The sequence below is a fragment of the Varroa jacobsoni genome, unplaced genomic scaffold (genome assembly GCF_002532875.2).
Source record: "Varroa jacobsoni isolate VJ856 unplaced genomic scaffold, vjacob_1.0 contig00578, whole genome shotgun sequence".
In the NCBI taxonomy this organism is placed as follows: Eukaryota; Metazoa; Arthropoda; class Arachnida; order Mesostigmata; family Varroidae; genus Varroa; species Varroa jacobsoni.
The window spans coordinates 78,885-99,782 of record NW_019214492.1 but is presented as its reverse complement, the minus strand read 5'-3'; the positions used below and the strand labels follow the sequence as shown (position 1 = coordinate 99,782).

Sequence of the window (20,898 nt, the reverse complement as noted above, 5' to 3'; positions counted from 1 at the left end):
TTTGTGTTTGTCTGTTAGACATTTTGAATGGTTACAATGTCATTCTATAACAGTCAATGGTTCATACTTCTCTTCATGAAAAGCTTCATCAAATATTGAAGGGCAATAATAAGCAAGTACGTATGAGATCAAGAAAAGATCGGTAATTGGTGTTGAAATCTATAAATCCGTTGATATCATGTGAATTCGACCGATCGTTTTTAGTTACGTAAGCAAATTTTACTATTAGATATACAAATTTTCGTCGATTGTTTGCTTCATGAAGTACAAGACTTCTCCATCGAAAAATGTTCATTTATCCAACAAAGTTTACGGATACGCTTGACAATCCGGTTAGTAATGAATGTAGTAGGGAACTAAAGTGAATTAATTTTAATCCATTCATTCATTCAAACCGAAGTTTGTATTCCAATTATCTACCATGATTTTCATGCGCGAGTGGATAGATGTTTGTAATTGAAGCATTCGCGTTTTATTTGTGAAGTAAAAACGAGGAAATAACAAAACGTTTGTAGTTGATCTGTACATTGAAAAGTCAGCTATCAATCATTATCCAGAAGATCGGATTCCAATCAGATAGTGCCACGTGAAAAGGTTTGACAGGTGGTATATAGTAGTAGCCATGTTGGTAGACCAATTCCTCTTATCAATCTGACCATCATCATTCCATTGCATTTACCCATCGAATGAACACATTACTCATGTAATGTGTTAGCATAGGAGAACAACAAACACGCCGCCTGGTCAATACGCTCAACGAAGAACCTGTACGCTAAATTAGTCTTCATTCATCTAGAGTGTTGAACTTGAACTACTCAAAATTTGAAGTTGAGAAGGTACTTTTTCTACAAGAACGTTATTGAAAGAGCGCCGGAAGGTTGTAGCATAAATGGTAAGAGCTATCAAAGCGATGAGATGAAAAATGATATTGGAAAGCAGAAAAACACGATGTAGAAAAGTCATAATTTGCTATCTTAAGATAATCTTGGAAATCCTATAGCCCTCAACTCTATTCGCTTTTGATTGGATTTGTAGAGCTTAACAAGTCCACATAAAGATTTTTACGGTTGTCAATGTTGCCCACTTAATTTTGTGTGCGAGTCATGATAATAGCGCAAAAAATCTACAAGCCTGTATATGTGATTCGTTTTTTCGTATCCACAAACCGCGCCCCTCTCACTTGTATCAATTTTATTAAAATTAGTTTTTAGAATTAGAATTTTATTAGAATTATTAGAATTAGTAAAACATAGAAAAGATAAATTTGACTATTATCAAAAGTATCAATATTCGGTTACAGGATTTGACGAAAAACAAAATGACTATTAACCTGTAGGATATTTATTTATGATGCCAATAAGGTAAATGAGGCCTTCTTATAGCAAATTGCAGCAAATAAAAGTATATATTCGGGTATGCATATGGACATGTGGAATGCAATCTCGCATCTTACACAATGATAGACGGGAAGAAGAACTTTCAGTCGTATGGAAGTTAGAATAATACTTAAAGCAAGGTATAGGACAAAAATCGGCACAGAGAAGGATGCAAAGGGCGTAAGGAGACAATAGTAAAAATCAAGAATTTAATATTCGAGCCAATGGACCGAATAGTCTTGCAGGAAAACTCAGTAGATGATTCTATCAAGATCAAAAAAGGCTGTAATTTATCAGTTCACAAACGACCGGCTGACCGACTGAAAATCATTTCGCGAATCTGCTGACCAAATTTTACAGCTACCATAACGTTAAGAACAGCATTTTTGCTTGTATTGCTTATGAACAAAATGAATCAGCTGACAGGTACGTGTGGAAAAACTAGAATTAGGTGAAAATTTTACTATAAACTAAATAAGAAATCCAAGATCGCAGGTAGTTCACAGTTGCAAAAAAAAAAACTCCAACCCAGGTGAATTGTTTTGGAAGAAGAAACAGCCCAATAACAATTGAGCATTATGCCTAGACGTACTTGATGATGGCTGTGCGAATCCTTGTGCTGGCCATAATGTCCTGATCCTCCTTGTTCGGTGATTAGCGTAGCAGAGGGGATTGACGTGGCGATAATAGCTACGCCAGAAGTGTCAGCACCAGAAGACGCCTCTGTGGAGACATGGCCGGCGGGGCCGTGGGAGTGTGAAGTACCCTTTTGCTGCTGATGGGGTTGAGATTCTCTCGCAAGACTGTGAGGGCCTTCCCGGCGTTCGCGGATATGCTCTGATGGTGACCCGGATGTTGGATCTGTATCGACTCCCTCGTCCGTGACGCCTTCTTTATCTTTTTGACCCCAACCGCGCCGAGATTTGCCAAATCTATACAGCAAAAGTTCCGATGCCACAAAAATAAAAATAGTTTTATACAACTGCTTTGAAGTTGACAAAGGTTTACTTACAGTTAAAGATACTGAGTTGTGAATGGAGTGGAGTTCTTGAATACGGTGCGTATGTTTAATTCAGTGTTTTATGTTTTATGATTTAGTACTTTTGAGGCGTCAATATTTCCTTTATCCTTAATACCGAATGTTGTCCGAATTGAGATCGATACAGACCTAAACGTTTTTCTACTCTGTGCCTTCTGACGCTGTAAGCGATGTCGGCAAGCGGTTTTGACGTTAAGCTGTTGCGAGGTCGATGTGGACGCATAGCTGACCGAAGGATCGCTGCCTTCGCCCGTGGGCGAAGATTGTTGTGAAGGGCTGGCTGGTCTACTCGTCGATGGTGAAAAAAGGTTCGTTTCGCCTCCCGATGATGCGGCATCCGTTTCCTACACTCAGTCAACATGTTAATAGATATGACATTGGAAGCTCATAACCACCGAAGTCTGTTATCGCTAATGTTGTAGCACGCTGACTTCCTTAGAAGATCTAATATTCCTCTCCAGAGAGACTATTTCTTTATACTGGCTGAAAACATTTGTCCCACCTAAGGTCTTATAAAAAGTTGGGTCACTCAGAACATATATAAATTATTTTTGATTGTGACATAATAAAGACGAAGGGAAACGTTTTGATCTTGGACGTGGACGCATGAAAGTCTCACGAATAATTAGCTTTAAGCTCAATATGAGCTGTGTGAGGTCAAGCTAAAAATATTTTATTCCGTAATACACCACCTACGACGAATGTCCTCTGTTTTTACTGATATATTGTATCTACAAAGTACTCCATAAATGGTGGTACTCCACTATTGTTAGCATTAGTTGCTCATATGATTATTTGTACCTGATCTTGATAGGTGGCGACAGATGACTGCGACCCCGCGGCCGAGCTTGTTGTTGGTTGACCACCGGCGATTGCCTGTTGGCCGCTATTCGGTGCACTTGCCTTCTTGCTTCCTCCCCTGCCTTTTTTGATAAGCATCGTCGACTTGCGGAATAGACGCGGCTCTGAGCTGGCCCCGGCAACAGCTTGTCCACCGGGGCCGCCCCCCAGTGCCTCTGAGGCTCCTTCAATACCGGACCGGTGGAACAGTGGGCCTGGGCGAGCCCCCGGGCCGCCCTCCTCCTCGGCAGACGGGTACGACGTTCGCCGGTGCATCAGGCGCGACACGAGCCTGCCCATGCCGCTGGCCTCTCCGCCGCTCCCGTGGTGGCCAGGAAGGCGGATTGACAAGGTTCGAGTCGGCAAATTTGCACTGGGCAGTTTTAACGAACTGCCACGCGAGGGTAAGCCTGACGTCGGTGGCGTCAGTGTCGAATGGCCCGCATGGCTATGATGGCTGTGATGGCTATGCGCTGGCGAATGATGGAAATGCTGACCGCTACCCGATCTGCTGGGGGTGGCCAAACCAGGGGGCGAACCCAACCGTGTTACGCTCTGCTGATCTGGTCCCAGTTCGGTGAAGCTCGCATGACCATGTCCGGCATGGCCGGCATGTTGGCATGATGAAGATTGGCGCGTAGGTTGTGTTGAAGCGCTGGTAACACCTGAAGGCCCAGCGGTACCACCAGGGGCCCTGGAGCTGAAACTAACCGATTGGCTAACTACACCGGTTGTGTCGCCAGAGGCGGGCTCGCCACCTTTGGCACCGAGCCGCCAGGCGACTAAATCTTCCTTGAGCAGTTTAAGCTCGTTGACGAGTTCGACGAACAGACAGCCCTGACTCTTGGGCGGTGCGCCTGGTAGCGACAGACCACCCTTGAGCTTTTCCCGAATCGACTGTTGGTAATAGTATTCCTGTTCGGTTTCGCAGATTTTCTGCAGAATCCGATATCGTATCAATGGAAATAGTAGTACGAACAATGGCGTTCGATGGCTTACCTAAGTAAATAATGAAGCACATAAAGAGGATTACATAGGAGTTGAATGTAGATTAAGAAACGAAGTATATTATTATTATGTTATGACACCCCTCTATTTAAGGTGCAATGCGACATATATATATATATATATATATATATATATATATATATATATATAGCATGTCCACGTACATGGAGTATACACTATAGACAAAGTTACTGAGCCATATTCTACGGACAGGTTCATGTTCTTGCACGTTTGAAGAAACTTAGAAGAAGCGGAACTCACGACAAAGTCCAAAAAGTTCCATAGCGCCAACCCTCCTAGCAGACGATTGCCCAATTCTCTTATACATCTCGCGATTCGGTGCCAGTCAGCGGATAATTGTCTTTCATAGCAAACTATGAGGATCTTGAGTCCTGTAACAACAATTAAGTTTTTATTTAAATGCCACTCATTTTGCGCATATTATTTGTACAGGCTCCAGTTAGAGTAGATGAATAAAAATGTTAATATGTGCAGTTACGCAGATCTAATGCGTCATATGAATCCAAGAACTTGTTAAAACAAAACAAATATACTATTTTTTTCTGATCTAGACAAAAAATTAATAGACGATTCTATCGAAGCGATTTTGTTGAATGGACAGAAATTCAAATTTAGGGGTCTGCGACCGACCGAGGAATCCAATGCGGAAAAGCGAACTTCGCATGTGAGAGGGAGTCCTAGCATTCGAGGTTGAGTCTTCTGCGATCGAGCTGGCCTTGGCACTGGCCTGGCCCTGGTGACCTGCGCCGCCCCCAGGTCCGCCCGCTCCGCCTGGTCCGCCGGCGGCGCCTCCGGTCGTCGGCTGCGGCCTCATATTCTGGAGGGGGTTGAGCGCGTTGAGGACCACAGTTAGCGCGAAGACGATATCGCTCTGGCGGACCTTGGGCACGTCGCGAACGCCGGACGACACCCGAAGACAGAAGGGCAGGATGAAGTTCATCAGGTATATTTCGCTCTTCTCACGAGATCCGATTAACGGCTGGCCGCCGCAGAGCGACTCGAGTGACAACGATTCACCTAGCGCCTGCATTTGCATTGCGACCAGGCGGACGGCCACCGAACAGAAGCCCGGCGGCGGTGATTGGGCCAGCGCAGCGGCCGACGAGCCAACGTTGGATTGCGACTCGCCCGATCCGCTGGCTGACTCACCGACGATGATTAGCTGACAGACGGCGACCAGCGATTTGAGGTGCGGTAGATGTGCCACGTACGGGTGCTTGTACAGTGTTAGGTAGACGCCGCGGAGAAGATTCTTCGCTGCGTCCCAATCGACCAGCCGCTGTGGATTAGAGAAGATTAAGGGTAACGTCGTAAAAAAAGGTGACGAAGTTGCATTCGGATTTTGTAGGAGTGCTTATGTATCTGTAATGACCTTAGGTGCTTTGGAATCCAAATAGTTAGAAATATAGTAATAATATGATAAAATAGCTGTGGTACGTGCGTATATTCCTTGCATACCCTGATTGCTGGTTTTTTGGCGATCTTCGTAAAGGTCCGGTCGAGTCGGCGAATAACCATAATGAGTGCTGGTCTCATTGACTCTTGCGCCCATTCGGAAAATGGTAGTACCTCGTTGAGGTATCGTCTTAGCCCTCTTCCAGCCATTGTGTCTGGATCATAAGGAGACATTTTCAATAAGCTATGCGCGACCTCTGCCAGTCTCTGTAAATTAACATAAACATCAATTTTATTAAGTTATACAAATGGAAACTTAATTGTGATTCTGAAAGCGATCGTACACGACAAGACATGAATTCAAAATATTCTATATGCGCACATTTATAAACAGAGATCACTTACAAGATGGCATTTGACGTCTAACAACTCTGTCGCTTTGCTGGGTAAATCGGGAATTTTTTTAGAAAGATCGGCAAGTCGCGCCGAGCACTTGGTCAGAAACTCGGCGACGACATTAAGTAGAGTGTCGCGCGGTTTTCGGAATTCCATTCGCAAAATGTCAGAATCCTCACAGTCCCCCCGTTCGAAGTAGCCGCCTTGCTTTCGATAGTTAAGCGCCTCGTTCATGAATCGTGATGGAAGGTCCTCCTCGATCTCGAATGGCGGTGATACGGCGCTTCGCGTTCCAGTCTTCATGCTCGAACCTCGCAGGTCGATGGTTCGTTGCGGACCTGAATAGTTTCGTGTCAACGGCTCTGCGTTCATGATAAGCGTCCGCATGCATAACGAGATGCTATGTATCATAAGAAGCTCGGACCGCGATCCGCCGGTCTCTTTCTTAGTAGTTAATGACTGCAAGTGCTCCAGGTAATATGGAACAATGGCCTCAAGGATAGTCTATAAAAAAAAATTAAAAGCAGGAGCACGTAAGCATTGTCTTCTTAAGGCGTTTAAATAGGATGGAATGTTACTTTTTTTAATAGTTCAGTTCAGCTATTTTTCATCTCACACAAAGATGGCTAAGGGTAAGTATCAACTAACAATACGGTACGGCAAGAATTACACTAACCAGCATTTGATGCGATCGATGTGTATCCGCTGAGTAGGCGCAGACGGTAACACACAGCGAAATAGCGTCGAGAATGGACAGAGCGTCAGGATCCATTTGATAACAGAAGTCGAGTGCGCGAAGTGGCTTTTCAGCGTCGACCAGCTCCAGGATGTCAAGGGGGTCAACGATATATTGTGAGAGGGACTGTAGAAGCTGCATGAAATGTCCATAGTAAAAAAAGGATTGCAATTGCAACAACGAACATAGGAAGATGCCTAGTGCTTTCGATTCATGTAAAGCCATTGCTATTTATATCTTAGACAGCAAGATTATTTATACAAAATCCATCTAATAACTTAACGAAAACAAAGGAAAGCCTCAAGGGCTTGCTAATATCCTTAGTAGATGATGAATTATGTGCCCACCAGTGCGCATATTGTCCAGTGCAAATCTTGATTGAACATGTTGCATTCAGATTTTTTTCGTGTTGTAGATGACCAAGAAATTCCTTTGTATTCTACATATATATATATATATATATATATATCTTTATGAAATGAAAGTATGCATTGGAAAAAGGGAGCTAACGGAATCATAATAACAAGGAACTCTGAACCACCGATAAAGCACTTATTGTACTCTGTGAGAATAGAAAATGACCTTGCTATCGTCATTTAAGCACTGCAGTGTGATCAACATGTCTTAGGAGATCGTTATCTATATATCAATAGGAATGGTATCGAGGCTTGGATACGTCTGTACCTGGAAAAATGCTTTGGGCTGAACCTTGGACGCATCTCCGTACTGGCTGGCAGTGTCAGTGTCCAACAACGGGGCGACGCTACCAAACATCTGCAGTACAAACGGCTTTCGGTGCATGATGTAAAATTGCTTGCATATAAACTCTATGGTGCGACAGAGGAGGCCGTTGGTCTGGTGGTTGGAGTAGATCTGTAGCATTGTCGGCATGATGAGAAGGTAGCCGTTGGTGGCAAAGATGTTCTTAAACTGGTGGGCGGCATTGACGAAGGTGGCGCAGCAGAGGCGCAAGATGGCGGCATCTTCACAGTGCAAAACAAGGGCCCCGTTCACCACATTTAGAAATAGATGCAAGTCCGAAGAATGCGCAAAGAAGCCGGACATCGCCTCGAACATACGCGCCATCAGCCGAACCTAGCAGAAAAAGCAGAGATCAAAAAGATGTCGTGGCCGTCACATACAGAGTACTGTTGCATAGAGAATTAGTTGTTGGAATGTTTTTCTTATTGTGTGAGCAAGACTAACTCTAAAACCTAATCAAGTCTAGCAAACCTGTTGGTGAACAAAGAACATACCTGAATACATTATATGTATGCTTGCATTTATATTACAACATTTACAAAAGTTAACTTACCCAACACAGTTTGTGCATGGTATCCATGGCCAGTACCTGCTTTCCGTATTTACCCGTGTACATGCTAAAATCAGCTTCCAACGCTTTTCTTGGGAAAGACGGCAGTTTCGTGAGTTCATCGTGAAGGAAGAGAACACGCGGAGCTAATTGGTGATTGCTACGAAGTACGGCCAGACTCATTAATACCTGCGTATGAGGATATCAACCCTGGCATTATAAAATCCTTTATTTCATCAAAAATCGAATTTTTATTAATTGATGAAATAATATTAAGAGTAAATTAATCGAGAAAATGCCGCAACCGCTAGTGTAACCCGTATGGCTTTGGTGTTCCTACAATGACTGACCTTGCTAGCCTCTATAAAATGCAGTTGAAAGTATTGCATCTGAAGTGCTGCGTGCGCGGTATCGGGTTCCATCTTGATCAGGTTGAGCTGTGGATACTGGCTGCGTTTGAAGAAATAGTGGTCCCGGATATAAGCGCTACTTATATGCATCGTATCTGAAGTAACAAATAAACATTATTTAGTTCATTTTCACAAACAGCCTTTTTATAGAAGCTCGCAATTCCTAGTTACAATTACTGTGTCTCCGACGGCAACAGCGATTGCCATTGAAATCTACCTTTTATAATTTAAATACGAATGTACTATAATTGCCCCTCGGGTCAAGTTTAGATCAGAGATATTGTCATTATTATATATCATTGTGTACCCCGGATATGAGTATAAAGATCTGTGTAATGTCACTCGAGTTCATTGCTGAAATTTGTAATGCACTCACTTGTTTTGGTATCGACAAGGAAGTAGCAGTTTTGTTGGTTCTCTTCGATGCCAAAGAAGTCCAAACTGTCCTGAAGAATATGCTGAAAGAGCGTGTCCTCGTGTATAGGGAACTGAGACGGAATTCCCCCCGGGTCATCTTGGCCTACAGACAAAAGCGACGACACCACAGCATAAAATATCCGTTATATAGGGTGCACAATAGAATAATGAAAAGCTAACACTAGAAATTCCGAAGCGATCAAAACATCAGGAGAATTCGTAAGGTGAGCACACTCTTTTGAAAGCTCAAGCATATAATGAGACTCTTTTGTACTAGACAACCTCAAGTGACGATATTTGGGTTGAAAAAAGTTCCATCGTATTGTAAGTGTTCACGTACTATTAGGCAGATATTCAGTATCCGCCAGTAATACTCTGTTCACTAGTCTCATGCCACTCTCACCGTGCACAATGATTTTCTTAGCGCTGGGGACGTTGGCTGTGATAAGCAGGGCTGAATCGCATTGCTCCTTGCGGAGCACCTGTTTAAGATCTTTGAGGTAGAGTCCGTATACGGAAGGCACCACGAGCCAGAGTGCCGATAGCGAGGCGGCAATCAGCTCGGAATAACCCTCGCACGGCGAGCGTACGTAGAACATGACGAAGCCAACAATATAATTGTACATCACGTGAGCCGCTTGCGTTGGCAAGCGCGGCATAAAGCGAATCAACCGGCGGAGGATCTGAATGATGGCGTCGGGCTTCTCGCGTGTCAGCCGCTCCAGGAGGTAGCGGAGAAAGAGCGCCGTATCCTCGACGAGACATTGCCAGATGACTTTGAAGGCAACCTCGTAGACGGCCACTCCCTCATAGTTGGTCTGGACGTCCTGTAGCATGTTGATGATTGTGATGGCAGAGGAACACATGCAAGATGGGTATAGTGAATGGGCAACCTGAATAGGGTGTGACGCATGTGGTCGCTCGGCCCGCAACTGCGGCTCGTGCGGGTCGTTTACGGCTTCGTTGGCGGCGGCGCTCTCCGCTGCCGTTGGACCGACGCCGTGCTCGGCGTCGGCCGGGTGCTGGTACAACGCCGGTTCGTAAGCTGCTTGCATTGTGGGACTGATTGATGTCATGAAGAAGTTTTCTCGTTCTGTCGTCCGTTTCTCGTCTTCGGCTTGTAACGCCCGTTGTATAAGCTCCATCTGTTGTTTTCGTCGGGTCTGGGTGGCAGTGACGAATGATCGTTGCTCCTGATTGATGGTGACCTCTTCGACCTTCGTTTTAACCTGCGGCATCCACGGTGGATCTGCTACAGGGGCCGAGTCCATTGCAATTCGAGGACTCGGTAACGTGAACTCGATGTTTGGTGGCGGCACCTTGAATAGCACGTGGGCACTCTCCTCCATACGCGGCCAACACTGGTAACGGTGCCGCCACAGGTTCTGAATCCGTAGTAGCGCACGAATACGTTGATTAACGTCCTCTGACTTGAGCTCTTTCTCGATGAGCTCGCTAGCGTGCTCCGCTGATTTGACGGCGCACAAGATGAACACCACTGATGCGATTGAACTCAGTTGTTGATCCGGTTCCAGTATAAGCTCCCAGGCAACCGGTAAAATGTCTACAGGGACAAACGGGAAGGAAAAAAACGAACAAGCAGAGACTGTGATGACAATAACGTAAGCGGAATTTCTAAACTTCAGAGAAGTTCTACGGAAGTTTTTGTGCTGTGTTTGTAAAGCCCTAAACAACAGCGAAATGGTATGATAATGTCGTCAGCTACCACGGTGGATTAGGTTACTTGAGAATTGCGTACGGGCAAACTGTGTTCACGGTTGAATTACTTATAATTACAAAAAAGATTCCTAGAAATGGAAGAAGCAGAGTTCTAGTGAATTTTTTTGTGTAGGTAAGACAGCGTCTATTTGAAATTATATAGTTATACATAAGTGTGTTGCTACAATATTAAGTCCGCAGATCATCTATGCTACCTACAGCAGTAAACGAATCATGTTTTTATTCTTACCAAAAAAATGGTCTTCTTTAAGAATGACTGCTCCCTCTATGAGAAGCGACATAGGTGCCAGGAAAACGTTGACCACTTGATTTTTTATATATTTTAATAATGGATTTTCTTCCTTATCCTTCTTTTTCTTTTCGAACTGGCCAGACTGCTTCAAGTACGGCTCCGCTACATTTTGAAGGGGATCAAAATAAAGAACATCAACATCCGAAGCATTTTGTCTCCTTATTAACGTGTATGTATTAAAGAAGGTATATTTGTGCCGTTATATATATATATATATATATATATATATATAATTTATGCTTTAACCGACATGATTTATTTTTAGTGGAAAAACTATTTCGATTTATTGAAAAGCCTGTGGGGGGCAAAAGACTAAAGTAAACGCGAAAAGCAAGCGGTTACTCACCGCCCATTTCGAGATCGTGCACAAGACAGGTGGTGGAGCTGTGCAGCGAACGGGCCCCGCTCAGGTGAGGCGTATCAAGCACGCGATCTTCGCCACCTGCGCTTCGGCCAGAGCTGCCTGCGATAGCGCCTACCCCCTTGTCGGTCTGGTAAAGGTGACCGGGAATGCTAGTTTTACGACGAAGCGGTGAGCTCGGCCCGGTGATAATTTTCTTGAACTTTTTCTCTTTGCTTTTGAGTTCTTTATCATCCATACTCTGTTCTCCTTCGGCCCCTATCCCGGCTGCTGGGCAAGGGTCTTCCGTCGAGCACTCTGTGAGACCAAAGTCGTCGCCGTATATTTTTCTAATACTTTTTGTTAACCTATTGCAAGCTCGCAGTTGTCGCCTATAAAACAACCACGAGATACGTTAGTTAGGCAGAGATACGTTCATTTAGTCGAACAGATGAATTTAAACTAAGAAACGATTAGTTAATGTCTGCAGTATTGAAGGGGACAATTGCGGTGTAGTACGTACCTGTAACAACGCGGATGGCAAAATCCCTGGTGCTGACAGGTGAAATTAAGTGTTTTCTGTATCGCAATGATGGCATTGATCCAGGGGAGGTTTTGGGAGAGGTTATTGTCGCCCGAAGCGAGTTGCGCGGCTGATGATGTCAAGCCGCCATGTCCAGCGCCGCCGGAAGCTGGTAAGCCATGAACCGTCGATGAAGGTCCAGTGCCACCGCCCCCACCTCCCGCCCCTGGACCACCCGTACCAGCCTGAGTATGTTCTGCCGGGCTATCCGGGGGCTGGTCGTCGCTTAGAACACCTGGCGATTCCTCTCCTCCACTATGTACCAGATACGTAGCATAAAAAAATTGCATGCAGAATCGTCACATTTCCATATCGAAGGTTGTATACGCGCTAGGGCGATGAAAGCGTTAAGCTCGACGTTTGCTCAAATGACAGACTGGCCATCGAAGCAAACGCCGAAGTTAGAAACTATTACGTACATACTAAACCTTACTTTGCGTTGATACTGGTGCCGTCGAATGGAACAGAAAAGGCTAGCGCAATGATCAGGACTCACAATTGCTACTGCTAGACTCGCCCGAAGAATGATTGCGAGACAGATCATGTTTGTACAGGTACAACGACCTGTACAAACATGATAGAATAAACAACAACAAACTGAATGTGATAATACCTGATGTCAGCGCGCTCGCTCGTATCGCTTCGGTCCGATACGGCGCTGACCTTACGTTGCTGCCTTTGTGATTGCGGCAGCGATTGCGACTTGATGCTTTCCGTCCGTCTGAGCATCTCCTCAGCATCCTCATCACTAGCGGCAAATGTCGATGATCTGTGAAAGAAGAGTTGCAAAAATTCGGGGTTCGAACTACTATTAGGGCGTTATGGGCGACTCCCGTGATCTTTGAAAATTAATAACTCTTGAACGCGTTGGGCTAAAATAATGATTTTTCACGATATGTCAAATCTACTCTTCTTTATAATTAATACACTTATCCCAGCACTCTGGTATTTCCTGGACAGCCATATATACCTACTATTTGCGTTCCCATAAATCGATGTTAGCCTATATTTGGTCGCCGATAACTTTTCGAGGGCATGGAAAGCCCCGTGATTACACGGACCTAGATTTGGAGCATTCATTACCATGCTTGCAGAAGAAAACATCCTACGAACTATACGTTATACTAACTTCGAACGTCTATGGTTAACTACAGGTATGGAAGAAGTCTACATATGTAATATTAGAGCTGCTTTTTACTAGACGAGAATAGGTACTCTTGTTCAGGTTGAAGGCAACGTTGACTACTCTTATGCTCAATCTAGGAACTAATTGGTAATGAGGTCGAGCATTGCCATCAAATATCCGGCGTGCTTTCGATTACCTTGCCAACTGTGCATTACTCTCTTGAAGAACTCGAGACAACACACTGCATTCACTGTTTTATTTTCGGCGAGTACTTCATAATACCAGATGCTTTGGGTGATCATTGCAAGTACCGCAACGATACTGCCACCGAACTCGCTTTCCCTCCAGGCTAACGCCATTATTTCGCCTGAGCTCTCTCTGGCTTGCGGAGAGATTGAACCATGTCTCTTTTATGGTGGAGCTATTGTCAAGTTTTTGGTTAATTAAAGTTCCGCAAGTTGCATACGGAATCCATGCATTTCAAACTAGCCTGCACTCGATCGACGGGGACACATTTTTCGCTTAGTTTCTGCATTTTCGGTATTTAGGGTATGTTGCTGTGACACGCTACATATTAAATACCAGTTTTGGCTAATAAAACCCTTAGACTCCAAGTTCTGCTTTCACAAAAGGTCTCCTCAAAAGCAATAATGTATTCTTATTCTCCGCGTTCCGATATCTGGTCCGTTCGAACCCCCATTTTTGAAAGCATTGCATCATTGATAACTCTTATCCTACTACCGTACTGGGTTTTCGCTTTAGGCCTCCGTGACTTATGACTTCATCAAGCTTCGATGTATTTCCGCAGCACTGTGGTCTTCGATGAACAAAAACTAGACCACTGAAGGCTGATTTTGGAGACTAGGAAATGTTTCTTCTTTTGCATGCTTCTTTCTTGCAACTTTCTAAGACACTGGAGTGTTTACCAGCCGAATTTCGTCTGCCAGCAACCCGCAGTTCAGAAATTGGTAAATTTTACAGTCCACCGGATTCACTTCTAACAGGTCAGTACGATTCATTACCACGCTTGCAGAAGAAAACATCCTATGAGCTATACGTTATACTAGCTTCGAACGTCTATGGCTAATTACAGGTATGGAAGAAGTCTACATATGTAATATTAGAGCTACTTTTTACTAGACGAGAATAGGTACTCTTGTTCAAGCATTCAGCAACGCTTCTCACCTAGGGCGATTTTTACGATCTTGTCTCTTCAATTTGAGGCTACAACGCTTCAAACTCGACTGGTGGTGACCCCTTCTTAGCAGGTGGCTGGCAGCCGCGACTGCTGCAACTGATCCAGCGATACCACTGCCACTTGGTCTGCTGCCTCTGTTAATACAAAAGTTAAGGTTGAGTGAATAGATATTATCATCGCATTAGTACTACACATTCACTATACACTGTGTATGTATATGCTCACCCTTTATGGATACGTCTCATGCTGCAGATGCATTTGAAACCTTTCAGCCCCTCAATCATTATTAGCTCACCTCTGTCTAGCCTGCCTGGCCTGACCGGGTCCAGCGGGCGGACGATCCGCGACTGACCCGGCGGCTCCCTCGCCCTGCTGTTGTTGATGCAGGTGCTGTTGCTGAAAGGAGAGGAGCCCGGCCGCCATGCCGGCCATATGGTCCGACTGGTTGTCAGACTCGGCGTCCGCCTCGTGAAGCACAAAACTGATCCTTCGCTCACCTACGCCAGCCATCGGATGGGCTGCTTGCGTCTGCTCCGCGAGCGAAATCAGACTGTGAGCCGAGGTTTGGCTCACCCCCAGCGTACTCAAAGCCATAGACCATCTCCTGTTAGCATTGTGTGACTGAAAGCCGGCCGGAGGTCCACCTATCGGCATAGGGGCTCCCGGTTGGCGCTCGCCGCGGGTCGATTGCCGTGACGGACCTCCCCTGGCCGGCAGACACTGGAACGTCTCTCGCAGGAACGATGTAATTTCCAGCAGGAGTTGGCATGCCGCCATTTGCAGGGCGAACGGGCAGCGCTGGTTACAGATCGACGCCTCGTCAAGGAAGTCTTCCTCATCGTCTTCGACGCGTAGTTGACGGCGTCTAGCATCGTCGAACGTCATCTGGTCCCAGCTCTCGACCATCATCGTCGTGGTAGTGGATGCCGCGTCACTTGTACCCGCTCCTGGTCCACAGGGGCTCACGTCTGCCCCGATGAGCTCTTCGAGTCGGGCACCTATAGCTTCCGCCCATTCATGGAACATCCTGCCCGCAGCTCTCTGCAGTGTGTGCATCCTGTAAACATGCGCAACATACGTGACAGACATACGTCATGGGCAATATCCATCCATGACCTTTTTTAAAATATTCGCCATGGGCTAGTGAAAGAACCGTCTACGTTGATCGACCAATATTTTAGATGGGAATCCGTTTGGATACTCAAAACCGCGTGCCTGTAATTCTATGTTTCCCTATTTTGTGTTGTCTTTATTATTATTTTCACCTGTGTAAGGCGGGTTGACTCCGTCCTCCCGCGCCGCCGCTCATGGCGCCACTAGCGCGGAAGAGCGGTAGATTAAGTTTCATCCAGCTGGGCCAAAGGCCTTTGTTGCATCTCCGGACGAAGTAGGCACACTCAAGAAATAGCGCTGCGCGAGAAACGACGGGAGCTTTCTGCAAACACATAAAAAAGGAGTATTAACTATAACAAGCACGAGTGTTTGCCATGATTAGATTTTTAATCATTATAATGATCCTAATTCAGTCTGAACAGGCATATAAACTGAACACGAACTTTAATCCATATAGCTGGCATAAGCATATTCTACTTTCGTAAGACTTATTTTAAAATACGATACAATTATCCTATGAAATAATCCACGTAGAGATATGGAAAAGGTTTCGGATAAAAGCAATGCGTCGCAATGTCTTATGATGTTATAAGAAAATTTCACGCGATAATATTGAAGACATGTCCTCATCAAAGCTTAAACGCCGCGCCCGACGGACCAGGTCTAGTGCTGCGGCGAGTAGTGGTGGGTCAGGTATAGTCCCAGGGTTGCAGGCCTCAAGCAGAAATGCGAACCGAAGCATGCCATCTCGGACCGTCTTAATGTTGACGAGTCGGGTTTCCTTAACGAAGTAACTGGCTGCGGCCTGACTCTCCTGGCTGTTGTCTAAATCAAACGAATTCCGTCGCGATAAGTCAGCCACCTCCTCGAAACCGCCATGCTTGCTCTTGGTCCGACCGAAGCCCAGCTTCGAAAGCTGCTCCTCGACTCGTTTTTTGGCCTGATAAAAGAAACGAACCAACGCAAAGCATGGTCATCATTAATGTCGCTAAATGAATAGATTGACTGATTCACAGTTCAGAACTTTAAAATAAATTGTTATGCAGACGAGCACTTCAAAGACATGCTACATGACTACTCCAGTTCGTAAGTGAATTCGAATGGCACTCACTGGAATTTATGTTACTTGAAAATTAGGGCATCCTCACCTTAAGCAAACCGGCGGACGAACTCTTACTGACTGCACCCTTGCCTTTAGATTTAAATTTAAACGATAGGGTATCTCCGTCTAGGTCATCGTCGGTGTCAAGCACGAGCTGTGATGATGACGGAACTGGGGTCATGCCCGAACCGCCTGCAGAACGTCAACACAACCAGCAAAATGAGGAAATCGGGAGAAAAACTGAAAAATCTGGCCTCAGTTCGAGATGCATTTGTGTAAACAATAATTTTCTTAAAGGAGCATACTTCTTATTGTAGTTTATATTCACCCTGTTCGCTGCAATATGTATTCAAAAAATTGCATATTCGAATATGAAGAGCTCGAAGTCTATGAACAGGACAATGGACACACATACATAATTCCTCTGGAGTGTACTCTATGTCTCATTATAAAAAATTGGGCAAGCAACACTTCGTTTAGGTGGGTGTGCATCTCGGAGCCGTCGACACGGTTGTATAGGTTACTGGCCGATAACTAATAAACCTTTAAACCAATTTAGAAGTTGCAGCTTCGAGCCGGAAGGATTTTTCTGCTTGGCACCGAGCGACAGGGTGTCGCTACCATCGGGGCCGACACTCAGGCGGGGTCCGAGTGTCTTCATCAGCTTGAGTGATTGTTGCGGCGTCACGCTGGCCATGGAGCCCGCGGAAAGGGAAGGTTCTTCGTCGAACTTGCTCTGTGAGCTAGGAACCTTTTTGACCGTGGACTTCTTCTTGAAGAAGCTCTTTCGGCCAGCCTTGTCGGTCTCATCGACGACAATCATACTAGTATCTCCCACTTTGACGCCGGCCAAAGTTTCTGATTCCTTCTGCTCCTGGGCGTCCATGATCCGGGACGCGTGCCGCACTATTCTCGTTCCCGGAATAAAGCTTTTGCCCGAACACTGGTTAGGGCGCTCTGCGCTCTCTAACAGCCCTGATAATGCGACTCGACGGAAAATCCCTCCTAGCGAAACAGACATGATATTATTTTTGCATAACAAATCACAAAAGCGTATTCAAATTAACAATGCTTCTGGAGCCAGAAAGATGCGAATTTTAAATAGGTTCACTGCTTTCTCTGTGTTTGTGGTAACCACGGCACACTGTTACATCAAAACAATTCAATCCATCAAATATATTACAACATAAGAAACGTAACCTGTTTGCCACATACAGTGGTTACATAAGTGTAGGTTCTCACCGTGATTTTCGTGAATGAAATTGATTAGTTGTCTGAGGTCGCAGTATAGACTCATGTTCTCCTGACTCCTGAGTTCTTTGGCGTTCCTGGCGAGTCTGGTGGCCATCGCCTTGAACGTATAGCTGAGCACGACGTGCTCGATCGAGCGAGGGTTGGCTCCAAAATTGTTCGCGTATCCTGCAATTTGTATATCGTTTTGATTAGATCAGATTTCCTGCAAGGCCATGATTTGATCAGGGAGTGCAAGCGGTTGGCGAGCAATGATGAATAGACTGTCTTACAGAATGGAAACCGCTTTCTTTCGCTGTGAGAACTTTTGATCTGAAAACGAGTCGTGAGGTGTCCAGAGGTAATTCTAAGAATCGTAAATGGTCCGGAGCGATGCGTGGATAATAGACTCTTGTAATTCGAGTTACAGTTTACAAATCGGAAGCAGTTTTGTATTAAAATAATTTGCCGCAACTATATTTTTGTAATTATACAGGAAATGGCTGTGGGGTAACGAATTGTCACGCCGAAAGAAAGCTTCTCTGCAGTTTGCCAGCATGGAGTTCTACACATACACACACGCATATTTCAGATAAGTATCGATATATAGAAATATAGGAGCGTTATTATATGGGTTGAATAGCATATATTTAACGTATATGAGTTAGGTACGGTCACTGAGTAAGTGAAACACATTTAAGTCGTGCCTAGTGGCTCCTGAACAAATCATGAGGTTTGGTGCCGTCGCTTGTTCAAGAAACACATTTTTATTTCTTCGTTTCCTTTATCATGTAGCTGCAGCAGATCTGAACGATACACGCAAACAGCCCCGCGTCAAGTCCTAACCCGGCAGCCACGTGCGCGTAAATGTCATGCGGTTGAGGTCATCGTTGATAATTCGAACCGAGGCTGGAAATCAGCGATGAACTCAAATCTAATGATCAACAATCAATCTCACTGAGCTCAATCAAATCAATTATTTTGATCGACCGGTCTACGCATTGACTAGACCATCATCAGTAGTAGTCATTACCAGTCATTAATAATCATGGTCTGACAGGCCATTCGGTAAACTGATGTCCTTGTCGGTTTACCGTTGAGATAACGGCCCTCAAGGTCATCGTCACATCGGTGCGTAAAAGTACCTTTCTACAACATACGGACTCGTGTTAAAGCGATGTGCGGGTTGTGAATATGACCTCGAAAATAAGGTCGCCGTTGACATCATTACAGTCGGCCTCGTCAGCTAGTGTGAATTAAGCGGCAGTTTGTTACAAACAGTTTCCCTATTTAGTCTAACTACTACTAACGTAAACACTAACAGTCTGGTTAGCATGTACCACACAGCGATCTCACGACCCAGGTATTTTAGAGGTTTAATAGGAAGCATGTTAGTTTAATTTGGTGCGGTTCATATAACAAAGAAAGAGTTTAGATTTGATGCTACGAATGCCACCACGATTTCTTATTATTGCTAAGTAATCCATAGCGACGTCATTCTGCAATCGGACCAAGAAGCCCTCGGATCGTTGAAGTGACCTGCGATTTCCGTCTTACCCCCTTATCTATCAACAGTTCATACCATTGTTACATGTCGTACTATCAGTACTGTGAAAAGACAGCGGAATCAATTTGCTCAATGGCGGTGGTTCATAACTATGAAGTTGCGCAGGTAGAAATAAAAAGTTCTCTGAAACGGCGCAAGTAGCCCAGTTGTCCAAAAAAGAAGGGAGTTTATGGATAATGAACGTATAGAACGACATGGTATAGCGACATTATGTAATGAGATGACTGATATGTGCTGATATAATTGTAGTACATTTCGCTAAGTGGTGAACCATCTACGGATAAGGTTACATACGACCACGATGAGTATGTACTTTGAACTTCTAATGTCACTATTTACCGTCAAACAGAACTAAAAGCTAGATATCCCTCCAACGTAGGCTACATCTGCATCATTCAGAATTTGTGCCCGTAAGAAAAACCTCAGAAGGATCAGTATCTCCACTCTACTTATTTTGAACATTTTATAGTTATAAACAGCGTGTTTATTAATATGTATATACTATATGGAATATAGACATATACAAGCGTGTGATATATGATGCTCAATCCGTGACAATGATGGATAGCTGATTAGAAACATATTAAGTGACCATTATCATACAATTAGTTGGTTGTTATAATGGATACGGTGTGGTAGAATACAGCAGCTGAGAGGTGACTGCGGGATGTAGTCGCGCGAAGCAGGGTTGCGACATGTCATAGAAAGCAGGTACACGAAAATCATATTTTAGGTACGTTGCAAGCAATAAGGTAATTGCGTTTGCTACGTGATAGGTTAGGTGGGGATTTATCAAGTTCGTTTATTACATTAAAGTTTATTTAGTTTAAGTGCCGTTAGTTAGAAACGAGAAAAGTTTAATAGATATAATAAAAATAAATAGATCAAGCCGAATAGTTTTTTTGGTGTTTGTATAAATTTCGATACTTTTCGGGGGATCTGTATTCACAGGGTCCTTCCACTTGGCTGCACCCGGTGATGTACCTTGTACAGGGTGGAATATACTCGAGAAGCTATTTCGGCAGCTTTGTACTTGCCGAGGGGACATCGCAGCTGAAATTGAAGAAGACCAAACAAGAGAATCGCCAAAAAAGAACAGAAAGTAACAAGACGATGACAAAACTCAATGACAATAATAATAATAATAATGATATTAATTATTATAGTAACAACAGCCGCCGCTGCCGCAGCAACAACACTGACAAATCTGATTACAGCAGAAATAACCGCGGATTTTGAAATTTGAAACAGACGAAACCCGGTATCAATGTTCTGCTCCCAGATCTACAGCGGCTCGCTTAATCGCCCGGCAAAGTAAATGATTTTGTGGTTAAATCGACACAGGGGCAGATCAGCCTTAATGACTGTTAATCATAACAACCTGTAAGATTTACAGTGGCAGAAATAAGCATTTATCTAAACATATTATTGTAATAGTATATTCAGTATTTTTCTATTATTATATTAGTATCAACTAGCTAATTAACAAGGCCGAAAAGCTTTAATGAAAGGACGCAATTAAGCGGAACAGTTTCGACAGTCTGTGAACGTTCTACTTAGGAATGATTAATAAGAATGTATTCCCATTATATAGCAGTCGACAGGAAAAGCTCGTTATTGGTAGTATTTGATGATGTTACTGGTCTGTAGCAGGAAA

General features: G+C 44.3%; 1 protein-coding gene across 1 annotated transcript in view; it reads right to left on the bottom strand.

Moving 5' to 3' along the window:
- unc80 (unc80, NALCN channel complex subunit) overlaps nt 1–20,898 on the bottom strand; it is a 41,944-nt gene that overhangs the window by 7,576 nt on the left and 13,470 nt on the right. The window contains exons 12-35 of the mRNA XM_086972895.1: nt 17,687–17,863; nt 16,988–17,449; nt 16,491–16,636; nt 16,001–16,282; nt 15,495–15,664; nt 14,525–15,286; nt 14,217–14,363; nt 12,519–12,674; nt 11,846–12,160; nt 11,329–11,714; nt 10,920–11,084; nt 9,354–10,514; nt 8,910–9,053; nt 8,474–8,628; nt 8,127–8,312; nt 7,496–7,906; nt 6,752–6,946; nt 6,085–6,579; nt 5,743–5,946; nt 4,915–5,563; nt 4,525–4,655; nt 3,217–4,254; nt 2,545–2,759; nt 1,969–2,308 (exon numbers count right to left, since the gene is read on the bottom strand). Of these exons, the coding sequence (XP_086829021.1) occupies nt 1,969–2,308; nt 2,545–2,759; nt 3,217–4,254; nt 4,525–4,655; nt 4,915–5,563; nt 5,743–5,946; nt 6,085–6,579; nt 6,752–6,946; nt 7,496–7,906; nt 8,127–8,312; nt 8,474–8,628; nt 8,910–9,053; nt 9,354–10,514; nt 10,920–11,084; nt 11,329–11,714; nt 11,846–12,160; nt 12,519–12,674; nt 14,217–14,363; nt 14,525–15,286; nt 15,495–15,664; nt 16,001–16,282; nt 16,491–16,636; nt 16,988–17,449; nt 17,687–17,863 (8,492 nt within the window). The remainder of the gene's footprint in view (nt 1–1,968; nt 2,309–2,544; nt 2,760–3,216; nt 4,255–4,524; nt 4,656–4,914; nt 5,564–5,742; nt 5,947–6,084; nt 6,580–6,751; nt 6,947–7,495; nt 7,907–8,126; nt 8,313–8,473; nt 8,629–8,909; nt 9,054–9,353; nt 10,515–10,919; nt 11,085–11,328; nt 11,715–11,845; nt 12,161–12,518; nt 12,675–14,216; nt 14,364–14,524; nt 15,287–15,494; nt 15,665–16,000; nt 16,283–16,490; nt 16,637–16,987; nt 17,450–17,686; nt 17,864–20,898) is intronic.